The following is a 27,249-nucleotide window of genomic DNA, read 5'->3' as shown; positions in this document are numbered from 1 at the left end:
AAGCTTTTCCTTGGATACCTGGGACCCACAGAATATTTGTAGAATATTTGTCAATTTGAGTTTGGGGTGGCAGTGGTAAGACACTGGGTTATTAAAAAAAAAATCTCCCAACTTTGTTTGGTTTCCTGGACAGGAGTGTTAGAAAAACAAAACAGCTGGTCTTCCTTTCCAACAATGCCATTCCCACTCTATTTACTTGTTTGTTTTCCAAAGAATTTAGAAAGAAATTGTGTCTTTTTTTTCTTTTTTTTTTATTAATTTATTCTTGTTACATCTCAATGTTTATCCCATCCCTTGTATCCTCCCATTCCTCCTCCCCCCATTTTCCCATTATTCCCCTCCCCTATGACTGTTCCTGAGGGGGATCACCTCCCCCTATATATTCTCATAGGGTATCAAGTCTCTTCTTGGCTACCTGCTGTCCTAGCCAATGGTCAAAATATTCTCCACAGTTGAGTGGAGAGTGTGATATGACTTTCTCACGTACTATGGTGCCTCACATTTGACCATGTCCCCTGGACGGGAAGACCTGGTGGCACTCAGAGGAAATTGTGTCTTCTTAAATCGCTATGGACACTATAGACTTGATCTGCAGTTTCTCTCCCTTTCTCTAGCAGGTTGGCATCACTCAGATCTTTCTGGCTTTTATTTCATTGCGGCTTTTTGTTTTTGAGTATATAGTTCTATGTAATGTGGCAAATTTATTGTTTTATGCTTTCAAGGCTTAGATCTGGGTTTTCTTACTTCCTCCTTCTCTTTCTATTTTATCTTCCTTTCTTTTGCCCTAAGGTGTCTCTCTCTCTTTTCCTAGTAAAATATTTCTACTAATTTATCAATACGTGGAAAACCGAGAAAGAGAAACCTGAAGGAGAATCTGTTTTACTATTTTCACTGACTTTGAGCTTGACCATATGTCAAACATTGGTGGACATGTGAGAGGGATCATGGCAGACAGATATATCTAAGGTGAAAACAAACTGGGGGCTGCATTGGGCATCTCTACTATGACTTTTGCTGATGGTTCATACAGAGTACTCTTCATGGCAGGACTCTGGGATGAGAAGACAAGTATCGCAGAGCCGTAGAAAATAGCTGGTGCATGTCATGAATAAGAAAGTAGTATATGTTGTTACCTTCATGGTTTTGGGGGGGGGGGTGGGTTGTTGTATGTAAAATCAAAATTAACTAATAAAGCTCGTATGTTAGCATAGAAAATAATGAAAAAGTATTTTAACACCAAATAAAAACCGAAATTTGAATTGATCTTCAGTTGACACTTTGAGTGACAACTATGCTGTATGACAAATACAAAAAATGAAATGGCTCAAATTTTATGGTAATACAAGTTAAGGAAGCTATACAATCCAGTTACTAAGTGACTATCTTTGCCGCTTTGTGGTAAAATGGAAGATCAGTCACCTACTTCTGTTGACAGACATTTGAAGAACTGTTTCTTTCTCCAGAAGCCCTTAATTCTAGTTTGTTGGGTGTATTAGACAGGTAATGGCTAGGTATAGGCAAAGCATGCTTCCTGGTTTTCGATAGCTGTGCTTCCAGCAGTGTCCCCTCCACCACCTCTCCTCCTGTCACCTACTTACCCGGTTACTCTTAGTAGCCAGATTTCCTCTGTGCTGTCTGTGCCTGCTCTTGTCCTCATTTCTGGTGACCTGAAATCTCTCTGTGCCACTTTACTTTCTCACCTGTAGCAAATTTGGTTTCACTTTAATTTGTCTTCCCATTTTTTTTCTTGCCCCTCAGAAATCCAGGTTGCATGCATCCCCGTCTTTCCACCTGAATTTCTTTAGTCTCCCTTTAAAATTGAAGTGTTACTCGAGCCACTGAATTTTAGCTTTTATGAATGAGGGTCTCTGTTTTCCATTTTTCTATCTTATTCTTGGTAGTTTGTCTTTTATTAGTAAGAGTTTTATTTCACTTTAAGGGAACATATTCACTACTTTTTCAGGTTGACTAGTAAAGAATCAACACGGCGTGATCATTTGGATATATGTTTTCTGTGCTTGGAACCTGACCTAATGAACGCCTTTGAACATGTCCCGATACACCACAGTGGTAGTTCTCCTTAATATCAAGCTTAAGTTCCATGGATAAAAGTAATATAACATATCTTAACTAAATTTTCTTTTCTTATTATTACAAAAACACCTCAGAATTTTGTTTCTTATTTTTCCGCAAAATTTTACATTGCCTTTAACTTATTATACTTTCTACAGCACCTTGCTGATACTTTTGACATTGATGTCATCTTCAAAGAGACTTCTGTATCCTTCATTTGCAAAACACCATGGAACAAACATGCAAGTACCATGACACTAACCATACACACTCAAAAATCTTCATCCATTCCAGAACAATTTGTGCAGTGTTTTACGTATAATGCTACAATTAGCAATCATTGTATCCACAATAAGAATCCATTGTAGATGTAATCTCCTGTCAAAAAATTCAAAGTGGACAAATCTTTTACATATTCTTTATATCCTAAATCATGTTTTGAAAACATAAATAATTCTACATTGAGGTTATACAAGAGACATTAATAGTCCTACTTCTTTATCTTCCTTGTATAGTGACTCTATTTTCAAGATGCTTGTTTAATGGTAGGATTATAATTGCACCTAATAGAAATCATCACAGTTAGATCAATGATGGATGTGAAAATTATGTGCTTCATCATTATGCATATGGTATCTATAGGTATTGACCTATTTCAAATGGGATATGGGGAATTATGATTGTAGTAATGGAGAGGAAGCTCAATTATTTATTTTATGTTGGGGAGTTACAGTTTAGATGTTAAATAGAGTCATTATTTTCTCTTATTCCCAAAAGTTTTCTCCAGTAACTGTTTATTGACCCAGTAGCAGTCCCCTGCCCGTGGATTAGACATTTTATATTTGCAATTAAAACATTTTATAAGTACTTTATTCATTTTTCCAACTATTTATTTTCAAAAATTTGAGATTTTTACAATCTTAGTACACCAACGGGGAAAGCATATATTTGTAATCTTTAGTAGAATCATTTTCTTTATATATTTAAATAAAAACTGATCAATCCTTAGGAAGTAAAAGCAGGAGTTAAAAATTCTGAAATAATCAAAAGTTATTAAAAGTGAGATAAGACAATTGCAACTGAAGTCAGAATTGTCACTTTAAGAATAGGAGGGATTGATTCTATTTTTAGGTGTGTGTGTGTGTGTGTGTGTCTGTGCACGCGCGCACGCGCGCGTGCCTGCATGCATTTCACTGTGGGTGTCAGAGGGCCACTTGCTGAAGTGCATTCTGTGCTTCTACCATGTGGATCCTGAGCATCCCACTCCTTTGTTAGGTTTGGTGGTCAGCTCACTAACCAGTGGACTCTTCTCCATGGCCTGAGTATGGGTTTTAATTTTCTTAACATATTTCTGAGGAGAAAATATATATGAAAATACATGAATATATCTATAATTGTATATTTAATGAACATAATACACACATATACATATATATTTTTCAACAAAGAACAAGTCTTTGCATACTATATTCACCAATAGCATGCCGTCTAATAATGACCATAGTATTTTTTCTTTGGGTATATAAATAATTAATACTGTCAAATTATTTAAAATGTCTTTTTGTTTACAAATTTTAATTTACAAATAATGCTGTCATGAAATTTTACATGAGTATTCATAGTGAACTGTTAAATTATACAGTATATGCCCAGAGAGAGAGAGAGAGAGAGAGAGAGAGAGAGAGAGAGAGAGAGAGAGAGAGAGAGAGAGAGAGAGAGAGAGTTTTCAAAAGAAACAAATTTACCCACACAGTACTTTTGGCCTTAAATTTTTTATGGTATAATTCTTCTGCAAAGAACTTAATTTGGTCATTCAGTTGGGAAAAAGCTCGTAAGAGAGGAAGAAAATGTAGTATTATAGCCCTGTAGTCTAGAACCAAGAAAGAATACTGAAAATCCATACCAAAGAAATAACAACCATTAATAATATGCCCGCTAGAGGTGGTGAGGCAGACAATCACCCAGTGAACTGCCACTATTCAAAAAGAAAGCAGAACTGAAGAGCATTGGTTTGACACTCTCTTCTCGCCAGGCGGGACCAATTATCAGGTTTGACCAGAAGAACACAGAAAATGGCCACCTAAAGAAGCACAGCTAGGTAATAGGGTAGGATGTACCAAAGGCTGGCTGAGGTGTCGCTTCTGTGGACTTTCCACATCTCAAAGGGCTGTGTGATATTAAGTAGTAATAGCTAGAATCACAAAATTTCCCTGCTGGAACAAGGGTCTATAGACAATAAAAATGTGGCCTTAAGCAGCTAAAGAGAGTCTTTAAAACTGAGGTGCTTCTGAGCAGCACAGGATACATGAAAAACATACCAGATACCTCTCACAGGACATTTAAATTGGGTAAGTTGAAGATTATTTAATTGATAGTACTTAAATATAATTCATTGTAGAAAACACTCATGCTTGGACACAAACCATGGCACTGTATGCAAGTAAATATTATTATAAATTATCCAAGCCAAATGATGCTGAAGAATTGGGAATAATAATGATAAATATCCTGATTTGTGAAAAATTATACTAAATTTATGATTGTTGATTCTAGCTAAAGTAAAGATCTTTCTTGATTGAAATATTGTTATATTTGGTTCGTATGTATGGAAACATAAAAGATCAATACATTAAAAAAATATAAGATTTTAAGTTGGGTTCTTCTGTGACAAAAATGAACTAATGTAGGAAATTTTTAAATTATATATTCTACATGTGAAATAATATTTTCCTTGCAATAAATAGCATTTATATTTTATAGTTGTTACATTTCTTTTGTAGGGATACACAGATACATCCCAGCCAATACCACTTCCCTTTAACTCAAATAAGAAACTGTTTTTATTCTTCTTCCTGCTGAGAGTTGAGATGTCTGTGTAACGAAAATGCATTAAGGCAAGCAGGATTTGCCTAGACATCAATAAACTGGAAAGGCTCCTGGCAGGCCACTTGTAGTGTCAATAAAGACTCATAATTACTTGCTCCTTGATGCATTTTAGATTTGGCCCTTTGCTTGGCTGTGCTTCAGAGATTAGGCCCTCAGAACTTTGGAGATTTTTAACTTCCTAAACCTCTAGTAGACACTGGCATGCATAAGCAAGGGACTTGGGTCTTACATTAAGCTTTGTTGTTTTATTTTTAGAGACTTCAGCAGCTAGGCAAACTATACCTGAGCTTCTGGAACCTCGGGTTCTAAGCAAAAGGGATGTCTTTTCATTCCATGTGGTTCTAGGAGTCACTCAGAATTTCTCCTAAATCCAAGGATACTCGAGTCCTGGTGGTGGACTTCCTCATTTCCTGATGAGCAAAGTGCAAACTTAAATGGTGAGTGTGATGGACTGCCAGATGCTCAGCCTTGGAGGAACAAGGATTCAGACTCAAGAGTTTGGGCATCTTGGGGCCAAGGCACACAGATAGGAAGGAGTCTGCCTTCCAGGCTAGGTCTCCTGCTAGGAAAGAGTTTGGATCTTAAGTGTGATAGGTCGAGTAGTCAGCTCTTGGATATGCACGAAACGAGGAACAGAGAGGTGCTCACACAGAAAACTCAGAAGGCACGCCAGCTAGGTGCACAATACAAGAGGAGTAAAGAAAATGGTAGGAGGGAGGAGAGGTAAAAATCAGAGGCCAATACACTTCAGATAGATTTTCAAGAAGGTCCTGCCTATCCCTTCCTTTCTTTCCTTGGACTATGAATATGTTTGTGGGTGTGCCCGAGTCCGGAAGTCGCTGCTTTTTCTCAGAATTCTGGTTCTCTGCAGTGAAGTTTAAATGACATTGGACTTGTCTTCACTTCTCCGCGAGGAGTTTCCAAATGACAATCAGAGGATCACATAAATATCCATAACGTTCATAACAGGACACCTCTGACTTCACTAGCTTACCGCAAGCCTCAAGCTGGGAGCCTCACTACCCACCCATTTTGCGGGAGAGATCAGCTCATCCGCTCGTGTTAATACTTGCATTTCCAGACAGAGTTGTGCACTGAATAATGAAAGTTCCCTTTCCACTTCCCTGCTAGATTTCACTCTACCTCGGACGCGTTTCTTCGCTAATGCGTTTACGTACGTTTATCAAACACGTTTAAAAAAAAAAAAAAAGAAAAGAAAAGAAAAAGAAAAAAAAAAAACGAGCTCCTTTCTCCAGCTACCCTTAGCCTGCATTCCTCCAGTGGGATGAGTCCGTCATTTCTCTCAGATGAGATGCACTCTTTACATTTGATGTGGTCGGATGGTCTTCACGTTTGCTGATCTGGACGTCCTAGACGACGGTGTGAGTGTATCTCTCTCTCTCTCTCTCTCTCTCTCTCTCTCTCTCTCTCTCTCTCTCTCTCTCTCTCTCTGTGTGTGTGTGTGTGTGTGTGTGTGTGTGGTTTTTGCGTATGTGCTCGAGAACGCGCGCGCGTGCGAGCATGAACTTCCTCCCCCTGCACAGTGCAGACCGAGCCCACAATACTCTCCAAGCAGCCGCCAACAACGCGAGGCAGCAGCAGCCTCCGCCCCCTCAGCCCAGTGATTGGCTGGCCTTGCTTATCGTTACACTGCTACTCTGCGAGGAAAGGGCCAGTGACGCCCCCAGCCCAGCTGCAGAAGCGACCGCCACCTCCAATGCACAAGGTGTCACATTTGAAAAGAAACCCAAGCCCCAGGGAGGCGGCGCTGAACGACCCTGGCTGGGCTAGCGCAAACTGCGCGGCAGGGCGCTGGGCAGCGCTGGAGGACCGGGAGAGCGCCACTGCAGAACATCCTAGCGACCTGATCCTGGGATCTCAGCTCCAAGCTCCCTTCGCAATTTTCAGATCCCCCCTCTTGATTATTTCCCCAAAACGGAGCCTTTATACCAGGAGAAGGTGCCGGAGCTGGGGCAACCAGGACTTTCCAGGGCACCCAAGATGCGCTCCATTAGAAAACGGTGGACCATCTGCACTATAAGTCTACTTCTGATCTTTTATAAGACAAAAGAAATAGCAAGGACTGAGGAGCACCAAGAGACGCAACTCATCGGGTAAATGCATATTTAGGATATGACACAAGTCAAGCCATAGTGAAGTGTGCATGGGGACAGTAGAGTGACGTTTGGAATGGTATGTGTGTTGGTTTGAGGTTGCTTGTGGCAAGTGTTATGAATTAAATAACAAAGGCTCTTTGGCGGTGTGTATACATGCATTTCCCATGTTGTTTCCAGTATGAGTTTAACTTGCCCTGGTGAGACAGTGGTGGTGGTGGTGGTGGTGGTGGTGGTGGTGGTGGTGGTGGTGGTGGTGGTGACAGATGCCTTGGCACTGGGTGCTGCTCACCAAGAAGTGTCAACAAAGAAAGTGTACCTTTGTCATTTTAATGCTGGAGCAGAAAACTGAGAGCTATCTTTACATATCAAGCCTTGCCCTTCCTTTTTTTCTGTGTCCTGTCAGTCTAAGAAGATGCTATAAACACAGCCTTTCTCAAAAGGCGGAAGTTTAGGTTCATAGAAGAGGAAATCTTTCTACTCTACTCTTGTTTTTGTTTGGGGAGGTAGCTGGAGTTGCCTGTAAGATCTGCGTTCTTTCTTTTTCTACCTTTCTTCTTCTTCTTCTTCTTCTTCTTTCTTCTTCTTCTTCTTCTTCTTCTTCTTCTTCTTCTTCTTCTTCTTCTTCTTCTTCTTCTTCTTCTTCTTCTTTTTATTAGAAATTACGGTGCCAATAAGACTAATTCCTTTTACTCCTTCACGGATAAACTCCGGGGTTTCATGGCTGCAGTTTTAGAAATGAGCTGGGAAGTGTGCCTTCACAGCCTGTCCCTCTGCTCTTTCTTGAGTTTGTCAAGATGTGTTCAAAATCTCCACCCCTTACGTTCTGTAAATATCTCACTTCCTTCCTCTCTCCCCTGGCCTCTGTGCCTTTGAAGTCTATCCAGAGCAGAGTGCCTTGTAACTTCGTGTCTTTGACAAGGCTTGGAAGGGCTTTTTTTTTTTTTTTTTTTCCTGAGGATATGGTCTTGCTTGTCAACTCTGTTAAAAGTCCTGTTTCGGAAATCCGTCCAAGCCCGGAGGTTTCCGCAGTCGGAAATTGCACTGGTTGAGATTTCCTTCTGGTTTTGTTTTTTGTTTTTTTAATGTTTCTGACATTTTTAAAAGAGAAGAAGGATGCTTTGCCATTTTTCTGTGCAAGATTATGTGTGGGGGCGGGGCACGTGCAGCTAAAACACAGTCTGAGAAACTTTACTACGCAGCTCCTTTCTTAAATATCCTTGTTGGTCCCTGAATGAGAAGCATTTCAGTGAGCAAGACGCAGGTGTATCCTCGCGGAAGGTCTTGCTGTTCTGTACAAAGCTGGCCTAACAGTAGTACGCTGGAAGGGGACTGTAGGAAAAGGAAAGCTAATAAGGAGTGGGCTGAGTGGTCCTTAGGCATCAACAAGCCTATACAAGGTCCGTTTCAAAGAAAATACAGAATCATGTGAGGTCCTTTACAGAGAAGTAGGTGGTTTGAAAACCCTTGTCAATGGTGGAATAGAAACATTGGGAGGGGTGTGGGCATCCCCAGCAGACCTATTTTAACAAAGCAGACAAAGGGGTCTTGAAGGTGGTGAACCCGCGTGTGGGAATTCCTGGGAAAGGCGGAGACTGGGGCTTGAGACTCGAGGTTCTTTGTTCCCTTCTGAACTGGAGGGTTCGGAAGAGGAGTCTCAGCATAGACAAAGCGGTCCCAAGCTTCTACAGGACTCCAACGGTTTGGGACCCAGGCGAGCAGGAGTGGGCGTGGCGATGAGCTGGGACTCCAGAAGCAGGAAAGGAATCCTTTCCTTGCTCGGTAAACTGCCTTTAAGAAGGAAGCATGCGCCCCGGGTGCCCCAGGGGGGAATAACAGATCCAGGACACTCCACGTTTCAAAGTGGCATTTCTTCTGTGGCCTTTTTCTGGAAACCTTTGGAGGGTGGGCGCAGCTGTGGGAGCTGGGGGACCCAGGCACCCGCACAGTGCCTTGGAAGCTCTACTGAGCTGTACCCTGCACCCTTAGCAAACTGAGCTGCGGTTTCTTTCTTCCCCGTTCCTTTGAGAAGGCTTGAGGCCAGAGCTTGAGTTAACAAAACAGGAAGAGAGGTGTGTGCTCTTGTCCTTCCCTCTCAGAGAACTAGAAGGCAGAGCAGGCTAAAGATAAAACGGCGTACGGGAGGGGGGGGGCGGGTTTCATCATTTCTGAAAGGAGTCAGCATGCCTTCATTTATGACAGTGAAGCAAAAAATTCACCTTCAAAGCTCCTCCTCTTTAATTAAAGCTTTCAGCCTCACAGGCAGGGAGACCTGGTTGTGGAGCTAGCACTCATACAAGTGCTGGAGAAGTCCTGACTGCTATGGACTTCCAGACCCAGCACCACAAGGTGGGGGCCGGTGTTGCCAGGAGCAGTTCATGGTACTGGTGCCTCTGGACACGCATTCCCTTTTCCCGACAATGAACCATTCTGGGGAAAAGCTTCTGACATGAGCACATGCTTTTCTTTCAACTTCCCAACAGTGCCTCTGGTGGAGCAGTTGACTCATAGGCTAACCCAGGCCTTCCCAAAGCAAGCTCATGTGGAGAAGCCAGGTTTAAAGTGAATTAAAGAGTAAAGGGACTCTGGAGCCCAAATCAAGGTTTCATTTAAAAGTGAAGTAACAGAGGCAGTCTACAGCCTTTGGGGGGCACTGCATGCCTTGCAGGTGGGCAGTAGTTTCAACCCAGGCCTTTAATCTTACATTCCTCTGGGTTCATGTCTACCATCCCCACCAGCATTTCTCACTAGGTAGGCAGTTTCTCTGTTCAACACTTCTTCCTTTAGGAGCACCCCCAGCCAGAGTTAGTGTAGCATGAAGCTTCAGGGAGCGGCGCTCTAAGCAGAAAGGAAAACAGTAGCTGAGAAACTTCCCCTGCCCATCACACACCTTCTGTTTCCAGAGGAACACCAGCAGTGTGTGATCAAGAGTAAAGGACAATTCCCCAGCAGTTCATGTGAAACTGCCATTTCTGTCCATATAAACTTTACTGATAGAATGACTTTCTTAACAAGATTCCCTTGGACCATCATCGGCAGTACCAAGTGGGTCATCCTTCCCTAATCTTGTTAGGTGTTTCACATTTGTCCCGCTCTCCCACTTTTTCTATGTTCAACAGACTGTATTGGAAATGTGTTTTAAGATTCGCACATGCACAACATGAACATACCTATCCAGGAGGAAAGAACTGGAAAGTGGGACAAAGTTAAATGATGTGTCAATGTCTGTTTTGATTCGATTCTCTGGAACTTGCTAGGTAGACTGAAATGAAATTTCAAGTGGACTTGTCTTGGACCTGTCTCTCTTTTTCAAGGCTGTTACATTATATTAAATGATCAACAGTATAAGTTTCAGCATTCATAATGTTGACGCTAAAGCTAAATTCTGGGGCTTGAACTAGGACTGCATAGGACAAGTTAGTTTCAGTTGGTTTCAAGGTGGAAGACGGCTTTGTACATGAGTACTCCCTGGTTTGCACTTTACTTCACAGATTACCCTTGTAACTGCATACCCTATATATCTCATATTAATTTGTTTGACGCTTTGGGAGTAAAGTATAGAATTACCTCCTCCTTTGGCTCAGACTTAGTTTGATTCAAGTTCTTTTGTTGATATGGCTTGTAAAAGTTTAAATTAGTAAAGAAGCTTACTGTCGTCCCAGTGATTCCAAAGCTGAGTAGTCATTCAGAATTTCAGCATGGTGAAGTGGGCTGTTAAGATCTAATATCCAAAAGTGTATCTAATCACCTTTATTATGTATATCAGAACTGATGAATTAAATTGTTGCAAAGACTAAAAACTCATATCAAAGAGAAAATAACAATAGAAGATTTGTAGATATTAAGTGGCAAAAGTAAGTATATTTCCTAACAGTGCAACATTATATATTATCATCTTTGTTGAATTTTCACAGCACCCTACAAGCAGGAATACTGTAAAATTGTAATTCTTTGGTGCTGAGTGATTCTTTTTATGCCTTTTGTTTCATCCCTTTTAAAATTTCCTGTTGAATGTTTTGTAGATATCTCTATGCAAAAAAAAATGTTTCCAGTGCAGCTGTTCAGATGTCATGTCCAAACTAGAATGAGAAAACAGCAGCGGGTGGCAATCTCCCTCATGCCTTGCATTCATGGGGAGGAAGTGTTTCTTCAGACAAAGTGAAACCAAGATCATGTGCAAAAAGATCCCTTGGGAATAAACTTAGCAGGAAAATAAAAATATGTTCTATAGGTTCCTTTGAGTGTAAAAGAGAAATTTGACTGCTTGTACCCACTTCCATTTAAGGTTCTTTCCAATAACAGAAACCTGATCTGTGGCCAATCGCCAAGGTAATAGAAACAGTTCAAAGAGAGAAGTCCTGTAGTGACATAGTGTTCTCAGAAAATGCATTTATACTTTAAATACATACTTAACAAATTTTAGTGTCAGAAGTTCTGTTAAGGCTCCACAAGACTAAGGGCATATTCATAAAAACAATTGTACAGGTAGATGTGCACCCATAACTAAAGGCCACAATACTGTAGAAATTATCAAAATTCAATCACATGAAAAACTTTACCTCTATGTAAATATATTGGCTGTCAAAATTATTATTCTAACCTTAGCAATATGTAATAGAAAAAAGAAGATATTGTCAGCTATTAATGGAGTGAAGATTGGAAAGTTCTTTGCCTCTTCCTGTAGAAATAATAATAATTTATGTCTGCTTAAAAGTGTATGTTAAAGTGTGAAGGTTAATTTCCACGTAGATCTACATTTTCACTCACATGCAATTACTCTCATTAAAAGTGTAATATGAAAATTGATGACTGTGTCATTGCATAGTAAAATGTATTCTGTTTCCTAACATTTTAAATGACCTCTGTTAAATGATTATTATTAGCCTTGCACAGACACGCAAATGTGTCATTTTCATCAGTAGAACTGCATAAAGTATTAATTTTTGTAGTGTTCCAAATTTCACAGGGAGTGGCTTTCATGTTAATTTCATAAGCAACACAGGGAGTTGCTTCAAATTAAAACTACATATTAAAGAAAATGCAAAAGCAGTGCCAAGCAATGCATTTCTAGTTTGGGAATCATCGAACAGCTGTGAAAAAGCAGTGTTTCTATTGGTAGAGAGAATTTTCTAGGAATTATGGGTTCCTACAGAATTTGTGATTTTGACCAATCCCATTATGTTTTAGTAATACTATTAAGAGCTAAAAAAAAAATTTAAAAATTAAACCAATACAAATCTTGAAAGGACCAAACTCTTTTCCTCTGACATAGTTAACGGCCTTCTAATTCTCTGATTTTTTTCCCTTTGACCAGAGATCACGAAGACAAATGTCTATTCAATAGTAAACTGCTTAGCTCTGCAGGTCCTCATGGTATCTATGACATAATAGATGTCTCTCATCATCATAACACCATCAAACCCCTGACATCACCTGTTCACATGGAGTACTAGCCAATGCTTTGCTGGAGGAGGCTGATCGGAAGTGTTAGTTGCTCTTCATATAACACAAAAGCAACAGACATATGAGCCAAAATAATTTTCTTCTCTGTTTCCTGGGAATCTCACTCTTCAGATGTTAGAGACCAGTTCTATTTAAATCGGCACTTCAACAATGCTTGAAAAGTTGCTTTGTTATACAGAGCCTCCATAATCCACACAGTCACTGCATCTTAAATAATGTCATTGCAGTTTGTCAAGGTTAAGGTAAGACCACAGTGACCTAGTGAAGTCCAGCCCAAGAATAAAAAACAAACCATCATGAAATCAAGCACATGTGCAGATCTGCTATACACAAAATGTTCTTAGTAGTCCTCACCCAAAAATATTTCCAATACTTTTAAATGCCTTCTCTGAAACAAAATTAATCTTGACCAAGGCTATAGGCTTATAGAGTAATTGACCAAACATCCTGCCTCTTATTGTCCAAGCAGTGGGGAGGGGACGGGGGTAGTTGGTATTGTAGCTTTGATGAGAGTTCATTTTTTTTCAAATACCATGAGGTATGTCTTATATGAAAGATAGATTCTGTTTTTAAAAGGAGGAGGTAGATGTTTTCTGTGATGTCAGTCACTTAATTCCTAAAACACCTTCTATCATACTTTTCTTTCCTTCTAACTTATGAAAATAATATCCAACTATTAGTCAATACTGTAATTATAATTGTGAATGATACCATTTATGAGAAGTGCTTCTGATTTTCACACAATTGGCCTATTTTTTTTTCAGAGATGGTGAATTGTGTTTGAGCAGATCACTTGTCAACAGCTCTGATAAAATCATTCGGAAGGCTGGCTCCACCATCTTCCAGCATTCTGTACAAGGCTGGAAAATCAATTCTTCATTAGTCCTGGAGATAAGGTAGGTTTCTTTAATAACCCCAAATACATTGCATTATGTTCTTAAATATGTTGGGTTTGGCAAACTTATATTGAACACTTGATTTATGGCTTGTGTGGATGCTTAATGAAAAAGTGAATCAGCTATATTTAATGTTCCCCATGGAAGAGTGTGAGCCCATAAAAATAATATCATAGCATAGTCAATTTTTCAAGGAAGATGGAATTTTGAATATACTATCTCATTATTAATAGAGCAAAATATTGAGCTAAGTCCCAACCTTTAACATATTTTTACTTCATTGTTCAGGATGAACATTCATTTTAAGAATCACTTCCCTACTTCCTCCTTATTGAGACTTCATTGTGATCTGACATTTAACTACATAGAACAGAGAGTCCTCTATTCATATTGTATTTTAAATGTAGATTGATTTGATTTATTAAATGGTTATGCCTGTATAAGCTCAAAAAGTGAATAAAAGGTCAGAAAAGACGCTTTCTAAAGTTCTGGCTTATTCTTTGCCAGACAGACATTTTAAGCCATAATGAATTATTGAAATAAAACCCAGTGACTCCTTATCCATTACAACACTTTCTTCTATTTCTGTCCTAAAATTAATTTTAAAGGGACTATACATTCCCAAAGATGGAGGAGAAAAAATTCTTATTTTTCCTGATACTTTAATTACAACATTGCTTTGGTTACTATGCCTAAATTAGAGCATATTGGTTATTCAGAATTCAAGTTTGAAAAAAATCCCTTATTAATAAAATCATTGCTTTTTAGTGTTTGACATGTTAATCATTCATTGATGAGACAGAGACATAGAAATTTTGTAACACTGGATGACTGACTAAAAACATGAGGGTCTCGTCTATTGGTCAGCTTGACATTTTTGTCCCCTCACGTTACCTGTAGAGTATCTCCGTCATATCTAGTTCACCCTCTGAATCTAAACTAAGTTGGTAATTAATTAATTATTAGCAGCGAGGTGACGGAGGAGCATCACATTAGATATCAGAAGTTAATGAAAGAGAAAAACATGTTGATTGAAAAGAGAAGAAATTATTTACAATCATGACTTAAAAGAAAAATGGTCTGGCAAAAAAAGGAGTGATTTAAGGTGAGGAGGCTGTATGGATGATGGAAAGGAAAGTAGTAGAGGGTGAGATACAAAACAAGATGAGAATAGTTTGTTTAGAATTTCTAGCTGTACCTAAGACAGGTCACCTGTGTGAAAATGTGAAAAGTGTATTGAATGAAGAGTACAGCTCCATAATTAATGTTTCAGTGCATGCGTTCCCAGCATCTTTTCAAACACCAATCCTGTAAGTATTTGTGAGACTTTACACTTACAGTTTGCTTTTTGGTAAAGTGTCCAGCCTAGAGGTGTTAAATGAAAACTATCTACCGTTTCTCCGCTCCTGGAACTTCACAGAGTAATGAAGATTGCAATTGCAGTTTCCAGGTTAGCTTTTTCAGGTAATAGCTGTAAATATGAATGTAACATTAACACTGGCTATGTTTATACTGCTCCCTTTAACAGGAAAATAGGTAAACAATGGAACAGTGAACAAATATTGAATAATTGAGTAATACATACAAAGTTGTCATTTGCAGGGAAAGAGTAATTTGTAAGTTCATTATTGCATGATGTGCAAACAGCTCATAAAAATTACAGTTGTGTCTAGCAGCAGTGACTATGGAGCGTTAATCAGTTCAACAGCTGTAATAAAAGATTTGGGATACGAAAATATCTTGTTGTTTGGTTTAGGAATTACAAGTATGTTATTAATAACCATGTCTGTGAGAGGGTGGTGGAACCATGTTCAAGCTTTTCAAAATCCACTTTGGATGTTTTGAGTGGGCCATTACATGTAATTGGTTTTTCTGTCTTACATATAGTTGAATTATGTTTAAGGCATTGTTTTATTTTATTACCATTATGTCTATAATGTTCCAATGATATTTCTAGTAAGTTATTTATTAATTTGCATTAACATGTGTGGTAATTGTGTAGTATATTGCCTAATGTTTTTAGATGTGAACTTAGTTTCTACTATTCAGTCCTTCAGCCAGTTGGCCTGCAGCTAAGTCACATTAGATGTTCACTGAGTAGGCAACTGTGTGGTAGAGGACTGTTTAGGGCTACTTGAGTGCATTGTATTTTGAGGAATCCTCAAGGTTTCAGGAGTTAGTCACGTTACGAGTAAATTCAAAATCATAATCATCAAAATGTTTCATTGTGTTGGTAAAGGTTTGTTAATATTATTTTCTTAAGAAATGATACATTTAAGTTTCATTACTTGTGAACAAATCTGTCAACACTGGGCAGCTTCTGTCCAGCGTCTGTCTCAACCTATTTTCAGTATTTTGGTTTTTTATTTTCTCAGTTTTCATATAGTAACAAAACACTAAGTACGAATGCCAAATAAGGGAGTAGAAACACATGAACTCAGCTACTTTTCTAAAACAGCCTATAAGTAGTGAAATATTTTGATTCTTAGAGTCATGTTTCTTAAACATATAAGACTGTTTAATTAATCTTTAGTGTACATTTATATGTGTGTTACATTTATAGACTTTTTCAAAACAGTGGTCTTCACATATTTTGGAACAATTTTAGTTTTCATGTGACGCAATTGTTTAGGACTTTCCTTTTCACACTAAAATATCCTTCCCATAATCTTTTTCTATGTTCTCAATCACCAAGTAATAATAATACTTTGTTCTTTTATACGTCTGAGGAAAAGAACTTCAGAAGATAATCTTTTTCAGAAATTTCAAAGATTTTTTTCCTTTTATTTAATTGTGTCATTGTCAATAAATCTGAGCTTTTTTAAACATCAAATTTGCAAACACCGATTCTCTCTTCTATCTCTTTTACATACTTAGTGGAAATAAATTACATTCTGACATATGCATATGTGTTTATGTACATACCCTAATTTGATTTTCAATTTTTAATTTATTCCTGCTGTAATATGTGCTACCCAATGCCTTCTGGTGAGACAAATGCACTTCCACTGGCATTTCAGTTGCCACAACACATATTGTTGACAGAAAACGTACAGAGAAGAAAGAATGGCATGTGGTGGCGGGTTAGCTATATTTAACATTTCACAAATGAAAACAATGTGTAGTAAATTACTCATCGAGGCCCCTGCAGCTGCTGTTGCAACTGACGCATGGTATTGAAAGGGAAGTTCTGGTTGAAGATTCAGTTGAGAAGTTTCTGTGTAGAACCTTTCCTCTCAGTTTAACAGACCACCAGTCTCTCTCGCGTTAAGCCAACTTGGTCTCAAAATCATTTTTTTTTTTTTTTTTTTTTTTGGTGACCAAGATATTCAGTCTCATTGAAACTGAAACAGGTTTTTTTTTTTTTTTCAGTTACCATTTATCTTTAAACAGTCGCTGTAAAAAGGTATTGGCTTAATTAAAGAGGCTTGAAGATCTAAATTGGAATGGCGTGGGTACTCTCTTGCCTTTGTTTTCTTACCATCAGACACAATCTCTGACTTTAAATATCTGCTAGTGGCTCAACCACATGTCAAGAAAGCTTGCAAGGCTATGGCTTAGAAACTAAATACACTTTTGCTGATTTGTGAATCTGTAAATGAGTGGTGCTGCGTTTCCCCTTTTTTTTCCAAGCAATTTTGCTCACTCTGCTGTTGACCAAAACCAAATTCACATTATGTTTTAAAGAAAATTATTCATGTCTTCCTGATGAAACCTAAACGTTTTTCAGTTTATTCTAAGATTCAGAGTGTTTCCTGTTTCCAGTGGCGTTCAGTTAATTAAGAACCATTTTCCTCCCTTCATGATAGTCTAAGTGATGGCTATATCTGAGAAACCCGTAGATTGTCCTATGTTCCATTGCATCTATAATATAATAAAATGGTTTTAGCCTTCTAAAATGAGAAGAAACTAGCCATTCCTCGCTGATTCCAAAAGAGCTTTGTGCTTAAAAGTCACAATATTATTAATTTGTAATAATTATTGTCAGCATGCTATGCACTTTCACCACCATTTTTGTTTTCAATAACTTCCATGCATAAATTTTAGCCCTAAAATAGGAATTAAATGTTTGATTAAATATAAGAAAGAGAACTCACAAAATATCATTTAAGAGAATGCAAAATCTTTTAGCTTCCCAGTTTAAGATAGCACATTTCTACATTAAAAATGTTTTAAATATTATCTAAATGCTTTTTTAGTTTTGAATTGTCATTCGTCTACATGATTTGGAATTTTTACTGCTTTAGAGGGGACTTTTTAACATTGGCATCTGTGCTTGATAACTGGTTATTTCATTGATTATTATTTTCTCCCAAAAGTTAGCCTAGGCATCTTCAAATTTTGTTTAACTTTTTAAACTACTTTCAGATGCTTTTCCTAAGAGTGGTTAGTGAACCAGTGTCCTGCTTACTTGGGCACTAGACAAAACATTTTGAAATGATTTTGCTTCTAAATTTCTAATACTTAGAGAAAGCTTTTTTGTTGGAAAGTCCCTTTTATCAGTTCACGTACAAGTAAGTGCAAAGATTTGATGACGCGAAAGGGAGTTTCCCTCCTGGATTTCTAAGCTACACAACCTTCTCTCACACCTGCAGCTCTGACCTTTTCATCTCGAGCTGCAGACATGCTCCTGCTTTTCAGCACAATCTTTAAATGCATCTACAACAGCCCATTTCAGTTCTGTTCTAAGGGAAATGGTAGCATCACGCTCTCTGATGATTTAACCACATCCGTGCAGTAGTCTTTACCTTCTCATCTTCACAGCAAATAAAAAGTTGTGTGATAATGTAGGTGTCAACCCCATCTTCTGTGCACCCAGCCAGTTAAACAGTAGTTAACAGAGGTGTAAGAAGGAACGGTTTGTGAAGACACTTTTGATAGTAGGTGTTAGCATATGTGGAGAGTAACTGGATCTTTGTAACACCTTGTTAGTCATGAAACTTACTCAGCATCATACAGAATCGACAATGTTAGCACAGAAGAACAGGATGTCCCGTTTATCTTACATATGACTCCTGTGCAGGTGGAAGCTTGCATTAAGAGAACACTGGTGAGCAATGACTACTTTCCAGCATTTGCTACAGTTTTCTCAGATTGCTTCTTGGGGCTGTATATTAAATAATCTTGGACTCTTGTAGGCCGTAGTCCTAAGTGTCATATCTTTCAAAGCTAGTAGATCCTGGCATATTTCCTTAATGTTACTCACAAACATGAGGATATCCTTCCAAAGACTTCTTGTGAATGCAAACTTTTTTTTAGTGCTTTAAAAATTATCCTAAACCAGCTCTCCATCCCATAATTTGATCATAGACACACTTCTCGGTACATTCAAATATATAGATTAACATGAAAAGATAAGCTTATCACTCTGGATTGGAGAGCTACAATTTATACTCACATTTCTTACCTATCAGGGTGCAGGGAAATATGGTAGCTACAAACTGCACTACCTCACAGATGGTCTACTTCGAAATAGCTACAAGTTATTGTTATTCATTTCGTGGGACAATATTAAATAAAATCAATGGCTCTAAAAACGGAAAACACTAGGCAACTATCTACTTGTACAAAGTCCATCTCTTCCAACTGTATTTTACATAATGGTTTTTTAAGTATATTTTAACTAATGGAGTGATTTCTCCACTTTAGAAATAAGTTCATATACTATATCTATACAAAACTTATTCTAAACTCCTCACATGGATTTAACAAAAATGTACTTCCTATAGCATTTACCTGATTTAATCGGCACCTGAGATTTTACGAGTAGTAGTTGCCAGTTTATATTTCACATGCTGTGGTAAAAAGATCGCATTGGCTTTTAGACATGCAGTTCTTAATATACAGTTTTACTTGTGTTCCATATATAGGAAGAACATTCTCCGTTTTTTAGATGCGGAACGTGATGTCTCAGTGGTCAAGAGCAGTTTTAAGCCTGGTGACGTCATACACTATGTGCTGGATAGACGCCGGACATTAAATATTTCTCACGATCTGCATAGCCTCCTGCCTGAAGTTTCCCCGATGAAAAACCGCAGGTTTAAGACCTGTGCCGTTGTTGGAAACTCTGGCATTCTGCTAGACAGTGGATGTGGAAAGGAGATTGACAGTCATAATTTTGTAATAAGGTGAGCATCCTTCCTCTTTGTGAGACTGTGAATACTTCAGCCTCATTTTATTTAGAATACTGTTAGAAACATTTGAATTTCACATAAACATTAAGAATTGTTGGGAGCATTGACATTTATGCGTGATATCCTTTGCAACACTGTATCCAAACAACCCATTAATTTGGATTTGAAATGTAATTAGTGTATCATTGAAAGAAAACTTTATTTCCTCGTAGTAGCATTTCACAACAGACTTTAAATATGGATAAAATAATGAGTTAATTATATGAGTAGTTACAGAGACAAACAATAGTTTCTTATGCCTCATCTTTTAATCATGAATTTCATATAATTTAATTTGTTGACTGAAGATTACTATAATGTGCTGTCACAGGCATAACTTAATTTTACTATTTTATTAATAATGTTATAGCAGTCTCAAAGAATCTTAGTGGGTTTATATTTACTATCCTGAATCAAAATGTTTTTAATTACACTTTATTTGTGCTACTGTAATTATTATTGTTTATAAGTTTAATTTTCTCATAAAAGTGAATGTATTCATTTTCTGTTCATTAGTGACCAGCAGATTTCTGACAAATCTTGTATATGGTTAACTTTTAATTAACTTAAATAAGTAAGCAAGAGATCATATCTAAAGATAGTAAATAACGTTAATGTCTAATTCAAGTATCTGTATACTTATTGGTATCTCTTAGATCCTCAGGCTAATGATGAATGAATGAATGAAATAATTTACACATTGTGTCAATGTGTGAAAACAGATATACAGTATGATAGTGTCTACAGTGAGCTTTAAACACTGATATCTGGGCGAAATATGTTTGTGAAGAATATATTAGGATTCCAAACTTTCTCACAATTGTAAAATTGCAGAGCAGGTAAAATAAGTGTGTTAGAAAGTATCAGACTATGAAGAAGTGGGTGTCACGATGTCAGTAATCCCACAGGTAGTTGTTCACTTCTTCAGTGAGTCTGAACATATGTGTTGCAGAATAAGTAAGCTAATAGATTCAGCCCTGTTGTGGAAGCTGAAAAGAATGCTGTTTTCCATGTGACAGAGGCCTGTCATCAATACTGATTGACTTGATATTAATTCATTGGTGTCACTTTTTTTCCTTGCTTTGTTACTCGTTTATACTGACTTTTTTTTTTTTGTTATTGTTGTTGTTATAGTTTTAAGAAAGCCTAGTACCTTACATTGCATGATGCCTCCAATTGGTGGATCCCTGCCTTCTCTCACTGTTCGGTGACTGCTGTTACTGCAAACCACAGCCTTTCATTTTTCTTTTTCTTTCTTTTTTTTTTTTTTTTTCATTTTTTTCAACTTTATTTTTTTTATTAATTTATTCTTGTTACATCTCAATGTTTATCCCATCCCTTGTATCCTCCCATTCCTCCCTCCCCCCGCCCCATTTTCCCATTATTCCCCTCCCCTATGACTGTTCCTGAGGGGGATTACCTCCCCCTGTATATTCTCATAGGGTATCAAGTCTCTTCTTGGCAACCTGCTGTCCTTCCTCTGAGTGCCACCAAGTCTCCCCCTCCAGGGGACATGGTCAAATGTGAGGCACCAGAGTACGTGAGAAAGTCATATCACACTTTCCACTCCACTGTGGAGAATATTCTGACCATTGGCTAGATCTGGGAAGGGGTTTAAAGTTTACCTCCTGTATTGTCCTCGGCTGGTGCCTTAGTTTGAGCGGGGCCCCTGGGCCCAAATCTGTCTATCATATTGTTCTACTTGTAGGTTTCTAGGACCCTCTGTATCCTTCATTTTTATTTTTCTTGCAGTGATTTCCTAGAAACTGTCATCTCTTGTCAGGTCTCATTCTCCTGAAACAGCCTGTACATTTGCAAAGCCCCAAGGACCTGATCTACTAATGATTACAATTTTCAGTCTGAATCTTACCACTGGTGTTATGTAAAGACAAAATTCTCTTTCCTTAGCCTAGCAGGAACAATCAGACACAATAATCTCCATGCTGTTGTACTATGGACAAACAGAATGTAGATTATGTAGCTATGCTAGCTAATGTCCAGCTAAATGCTGAGAAACTGAGGATTTTGTTAATGCTGTTATTTTTCTTTCTCTAATGACTTGGACACTTAATCTTGTGCCTAATGGGTAGGCTTACAATCTACATTTTCTGTGTCATACCGGTACCCTCCCAGGGTAACCATCAAATACATTTGAAAATCCCTAAGGAAAGCAAACTCTAGTAATGTTTAGTATAATGTTTTCAGGTTTGAACTCTACAGCCTGTGTCTCCAATATCTTTGATCTGCTTTGCTGGTGATTGGCAGGTGCATTTGAAAACCTATTTATGTTCTGGACCAGTGTGGTCTCTGGGTTAAAGGATTGTTTTAGAGTGTAGTAAGGAATTCTGCTGGTCTAGCAAGGTAGTGCTAGTCGGTTCACCTTTCAGCTCCATAACTTCACTGGCTCCTGCTAGCTGGTTAGGTTTCTAGTATAAGCCATGATTTCCCTGCTGTGGATAGGCCAGGAGTCCAGTTAGGCAGCTGCTAGTTACCATCAACATAGAAATGCCACTATTGCACCTCTGGGATATCTTGCCATATTGATCATTACTGTGGTTCATAAGGGCAGGACTATTTACCGCTTCCCTCCCTTGGCAGCTGGCATAGTACTTTGCAATACAAAGAAGCTTAGATTCTAGGAAGGAGGCTTTATGGTTATATCAAGCCAAATCTTGTGAGTCGTTGTGTATCCTGGATCACGCTGTGAGGTATCAACAGCAGTAGAGTAAGACTAGTTAAAAAAAAAAGGGGCCTTGTGTCAAGCAAATCTATCCCTTTATTGGTTGTCTTCTGAAATAGAATACAAAAGAGAACCTCTATCAGCATAGATTGCATCCTTCTAGGGTAAGAGATCGTAGAATTCTGTCCTCATTTTTATTTGCTTTTGCACAAAGAAATGCATGAAAGTCTTTGCTGACAGACCCTTAGTTCTCATAACATTTTCCAACTTACAGTGTTATAGCTTATTATTCAAAAATTGAACAATGTGAGTTATGAAACAATTTTTATAAAGTTGAATTTACATAAATTTAGTGTTCTTTAGCCTAGAGCTCATCTATAGGAAAGAGGCTAATGTGTTTGTGAATATTTCAAGTCTTTTCATAGCTAATTTATTTTTCTAAGTTGCCCTTATCTCTGTTATATTATTTTCCTAAGGTCAGAAAAATTTTAAAGATGATAACAAAACTGGGCCAAATCTATTGGGAGGTACAAGTCAACTATATATTAGGTTAATGTAGAACAAAGGTTTTAAGGAATAATTGACTATTCTATAAGTATTCAAAGCTGGTCAAGGCCCTTAGTTCTAGAACTTTAGGAGCCTTTTTGTTCTTTGACAATCTGTGATTACTTAGAGTTTAATAAAAAAAAAGTTAATAACAACAAACTATAAAAGCTTTTCTTTATGTTATGTAATCCTCTATACAAGTAGCTGATCAATTACATTAATAGTAATTTCTATAGATATTAGACAAAAGGAGCCTGTATGTGATGCTTCAGGAATAAAAACAAAATTAAAACATGAGAGTAGGAAAACCAATTAACAATCATAGACAGACTTTGAATTTTCTTTTGACTCTTATTTTTCATTAGTTCTTTTAGTTTCCTATGTGTTTTTGTCATATTCAACCCTCCCTACTGCAGGCTTAAGGTTATTGTGTAGTTTAAATGCTTATTTCTGTTCCCCCAGGTCTGTTTGCAAACTTTGTTCTGAGAATTAAGTTTCTAAATGTGATGTAAATTCTGCTCCCCAAATGTCCCCCTGATATTTCAATAAAGCATCTTGCAGTCAATCGATGAGCAGGAGAGAGAATGGAGGTGGACTCCCAGCCAGCCAGGGCAGGAGGAGTTAGAAGGGGAAGTAGAGGATTCAGCCTTTGGTAGAGGTCCAAGAAAGATCAAGCAGAAGGAGTTGGAGCCTAGGAAATCTACAAAGGACCAGTAACACTGGGATGCTTGCTGGGAGTAAGACAAAATAGCATAGAGGGTTAAGAAAATATATAAACTGCTCAAGATTGTATTATGAAGACTTGTATTATAAAAGTCTCAATTATTTGTGTGATAGACAGGTTATGAAATAAGCTAAGAGAAACAGACACAGTTTTATAAAAGTAACATCAACAGCCTACCTCTTCCTAGGCACACCCAACTTTGTGTCTCTTTTTTAACTCTTTAGAGCCAATTTGTCCTACACAAATATTATTGGATGCATGCCCTTCTACTACAGCAAATTTAACTTACCAGAGACTACACACATTCTCAGAGACTATTGCCCCTCTCTCTCTGTTATCATTTAACAGTTATCAGTAGCCTTATAGGTAAGGGTGGAATTGTGAGTACAACTTCCCTTTTCATGCTGGAGTTTTTCTGGCTTGAACTTGCACCCTTCTTTTGCACACTTCCACACCGATAACAAAACCATATGTACTGCTTCCCTGATGTACACAGAAGATGTTTCACAGTATACATCCACCATCTCTGGCTTCCACAGTGTATTCTCCTTCCTCCACAATGAACGTTCCCCATTGCACTGCGCCTTTCCCAGACACTTACTCTCATCGCCTTGGCCAGTTGTGTGTTAATCACCATCTCTGTGAATCATGATCTACTGCAAGTAATTCATCAGGATTCAGTTTAATACTATGTCCATTTAGCAGCATAACATTTATGGGTTCTCCCCCAGTGTTTGCAACATGTCAAACTAGACGTTCTTAACTGGATGGCTTTCTTTTACTCTTATGGAGGGACTAAATATTCAGCCAATTCCTATACTACAAGTTTCATACTCATGTGTACTTACGTAAAAAGAAAAGAGTCAATATTTAATAAACATTTGTAAACCCATAAATCAAACAACACTGTCAAGTGCACTGTGATTAATGTTTCTTCATGAACAAAACTCATGACACCTGGTCCGTGACCCTTTAGTGTGCAGATCGTATGTCTCATCAAAGAAATCTTTATTAAGATAAAAAGAAGTATGTCTCTGCTTCAAATTGAAAATATAATTGAATGGCATCTCTGATAGAAATGCCTGATGAAATGATAAAGGCCCTATGGTATCAGCTATTCTGCCATGTTCAGCAGGATGAAAAGCTTATTATTTTAATCTGGTGCTGATATACCATTTATATACTAAATTCATCTCCTATAGGCTTGGTAATAACAAACATATACAGCTAAATTTTATTTCAGCTTTACTTTTCAGAAACTATTCTTGTAAGATTCATCAAATTTTGCATACTCAGGGTGTGATTTATTAAAACCGCATGAGCTAAGATTTCTGTCTATTAGATTCTGCATTATAGGAGCTGACCATGATCTATACAAAAGAATTCCATCCTTGGTATGATTTTATTTCTAATATTTTCTTTCCCTCTTGGGGATAAGTATTTTATTGTTCAAGAAGCATTTGTGTCTCTGATATTGTTAAGTACAGTGAGGTTTAATTGGAGGCATTACAGCTTTTTTATTAACTAATAAAAGAAACATCACAAATATTGGCTTTCCTAAGGCTGCCTAGAGTGTTAACATCAATGATACCAATGTGTGCAGGCAGAAATAAGGAATATGTACAATTAAAATTGTAAAATACTGAAATATTTCTTTCATCCAATATTTACAGGATCAATAAATTTAGCATGACTAGAAATTATTTTATAAATTTCGCCTTAAGTCAGTCTTCACATTTACCTAAAATTATATTGAATAGAATACATCATTTTACATTATTCTTGTTGCCATTTTAATAATCTGTTGATCTGGAAAACACTAGTTTATTTTAGCAAAACAGTGATATATCATACTATTTCTTAGTCACAGATAAAACTTGATATGTGATACCATATCCCAGTCAAAAGCAGATATTATAGAACTGATGGCTTTTTACAAGGGACTGAAGCTGGGTGAGATCAGCAGTAATCACTGAAATAAATCACTGAAGACACAGGGAAAATTTCAAGTATTTTTCCATGTCTCTCTCTAATATATCAAAGAATGAAGAAAGGCTTATAAAATGTTCTAGAGAAATAAGGTTTGATTCTACCATTGAATAGGGTTATTCAACCTCAGAATTTTACCTAGGCTATGAGATACTGAAATATAAGAGTATATGGATGATGGGCCTTCAGATACTTCAATCATGTGTTTTTGGTAACTACTGATAATGTTCACTATTAGTAGAACACCATGAAATGAGCTGGGTCAAACCAACCAGAATGCAGCAAACCACACAACTACAGAAACAGTCACATGTCACAGGACTAAGAGACATTCATCTTTGCAAAGGGCTGCCTATGGAATCTAAGTAGCACGGTTTCTGCAATGCTTAAAGTATAACAGTGGAACATGCTTTTAAACGCTCTATATGAATTTTGATGCAGTTTTTAGTGTTTCAGAGCCACATCTAGTTCAAAAGAATGGATTCTCGATACCACACAAATAGCTAGAAAAAGAAAAGCCATCATTAAGTTAGAAAACATAGTTATTTTACATTTGTATTATCTACTTTTTAAGCTAATATAAGTAGTTATAATGACATCTGGAGTATAATCAAAGGTTAACCTTCTTGATACTGAATAAAGTGTCTAGTCTTTTCATTTCTATTTTGTGTGTTCATGAAACAAGACCTTGTGTAGCAGGCTGGCCTCGGACAGGCTCTACAGCTGAGGGAATCCATGATCTACAAATCCCTCTTCCTCCAGGTTCTAAGCGTTGGGCTTATAGATGTGTGCATCACACTCAGATGAGTTTTTAGCCTTCCTAGACTTGAGGTTTCAACTTCGGAACCTGAGATTTGTGTGTTATTCTTCCTCTTTATGGAGAATGCTACAACTTGCTGAGTCATAGAGATCAGAGAATTATAGAATTACCTCCCTCTCCTAAACCCTGAAAATGTTCTGTGTAACCCATGCAGAACATTATATATGCAAATAAACTCTATGCAATTTTGTCATCTTAGAGTCTATAGCCAACATAACCATTTATTTTTACTGTTTGTAAAATAGGGTTAGAAACTAACTAAGCTTCACCATATATTTATGGTATGCTTTCAATTCCTTTAAAAATATTTTTTTTCACTTTCTAGCCAAGTACTTCATACATTCAAGAAGATTAAGTAGGGAAAGTTATTTTGGGTTTTCATTTTTAAAATTCCTAACAAATATGTCTTTAAAATGATCTGAATTATAAATAACAATACATTTGAACATTTTTGTCCAAACAATTTATTCAATTAATAATTTGAATATAACTAGTAAAGTCTTTAAAGTAATTTGAATGTTTCTTAAGCTAAATATATCATTTATTGGATACATTACCTCTTTATCTCCCAAAAGTATATTGTATTATAGAAATGCTCCAAATATTGTATCCCAATATTGATAGCTATGTGTTTAAATACACTTTCTATTGATTCTGAGTAATAAGCATGGATTTCTACTTAATTTTCTTACTACTCCCCATTTTTCCCATTCTAATTTTTTTCTTATCTTTAACCTACATAATTTTCTTTTAATTTACTCATTTTCTTTTTGGTAACTTCCGCCCTCACCATAATCCATGACACTCTTCCTAAATACAGGCTTCCTAATTGCTTTGAAAGGAATAGTTTACTTCAAAAATCAAGGACAGCTCAGAGACATAACA

The 27,249-nt window shown here is 37.4% G+C and overlaps 1 protein-coding gene across 1 annotated transcript in view; it reads left to right on the top strand.

Annotated features, from left to right (window-relative positions):
- The first annotated feature begins 6,523 nt into the window (after positions 1–6,523).
- St8sia4 (ST8 alpha-N-acetyl-neuraminide alpha-2,8-sialyltransferase 4) overlaps positions 6,524–27,249 on the top strand; it is a 79,301-nt gene continuing 58,575 nt past the window's right edge. Inside the window, 4 exon segments of the mRNA XM_051154402.1 lie at positions 6,524–6,854; positions 6,857–7,073; positions 13,301–13,432; positions 19,303–19,560. Of these exon segments, the coding sequence (XP_051010359.1) occupies positions 6,677–6,854; positions 6,857–7,073; positions 13,301–13,432; positions 19,303–19,560 (785 nt within the window). The 5' untranslated portion in view covers positions 6,524–6,676.

This window comes from Acomys russatus, chromosome 12 (genome assembly GCF_903995435.1).
Source record: "Acomys russatus chromosome 12, mAcoRus1.1, whole genome shotgun sequence".
In the NCBI taxonomy this organism is placed as follows: Eukaryota; Metazoa; Chordata; class Mammalia; order Rodentia; family Muridae; genus Acomys; species Acomys russatus.
This window is presented reverse-complemented; position numbering and strand designations above follow the sequence as displayed.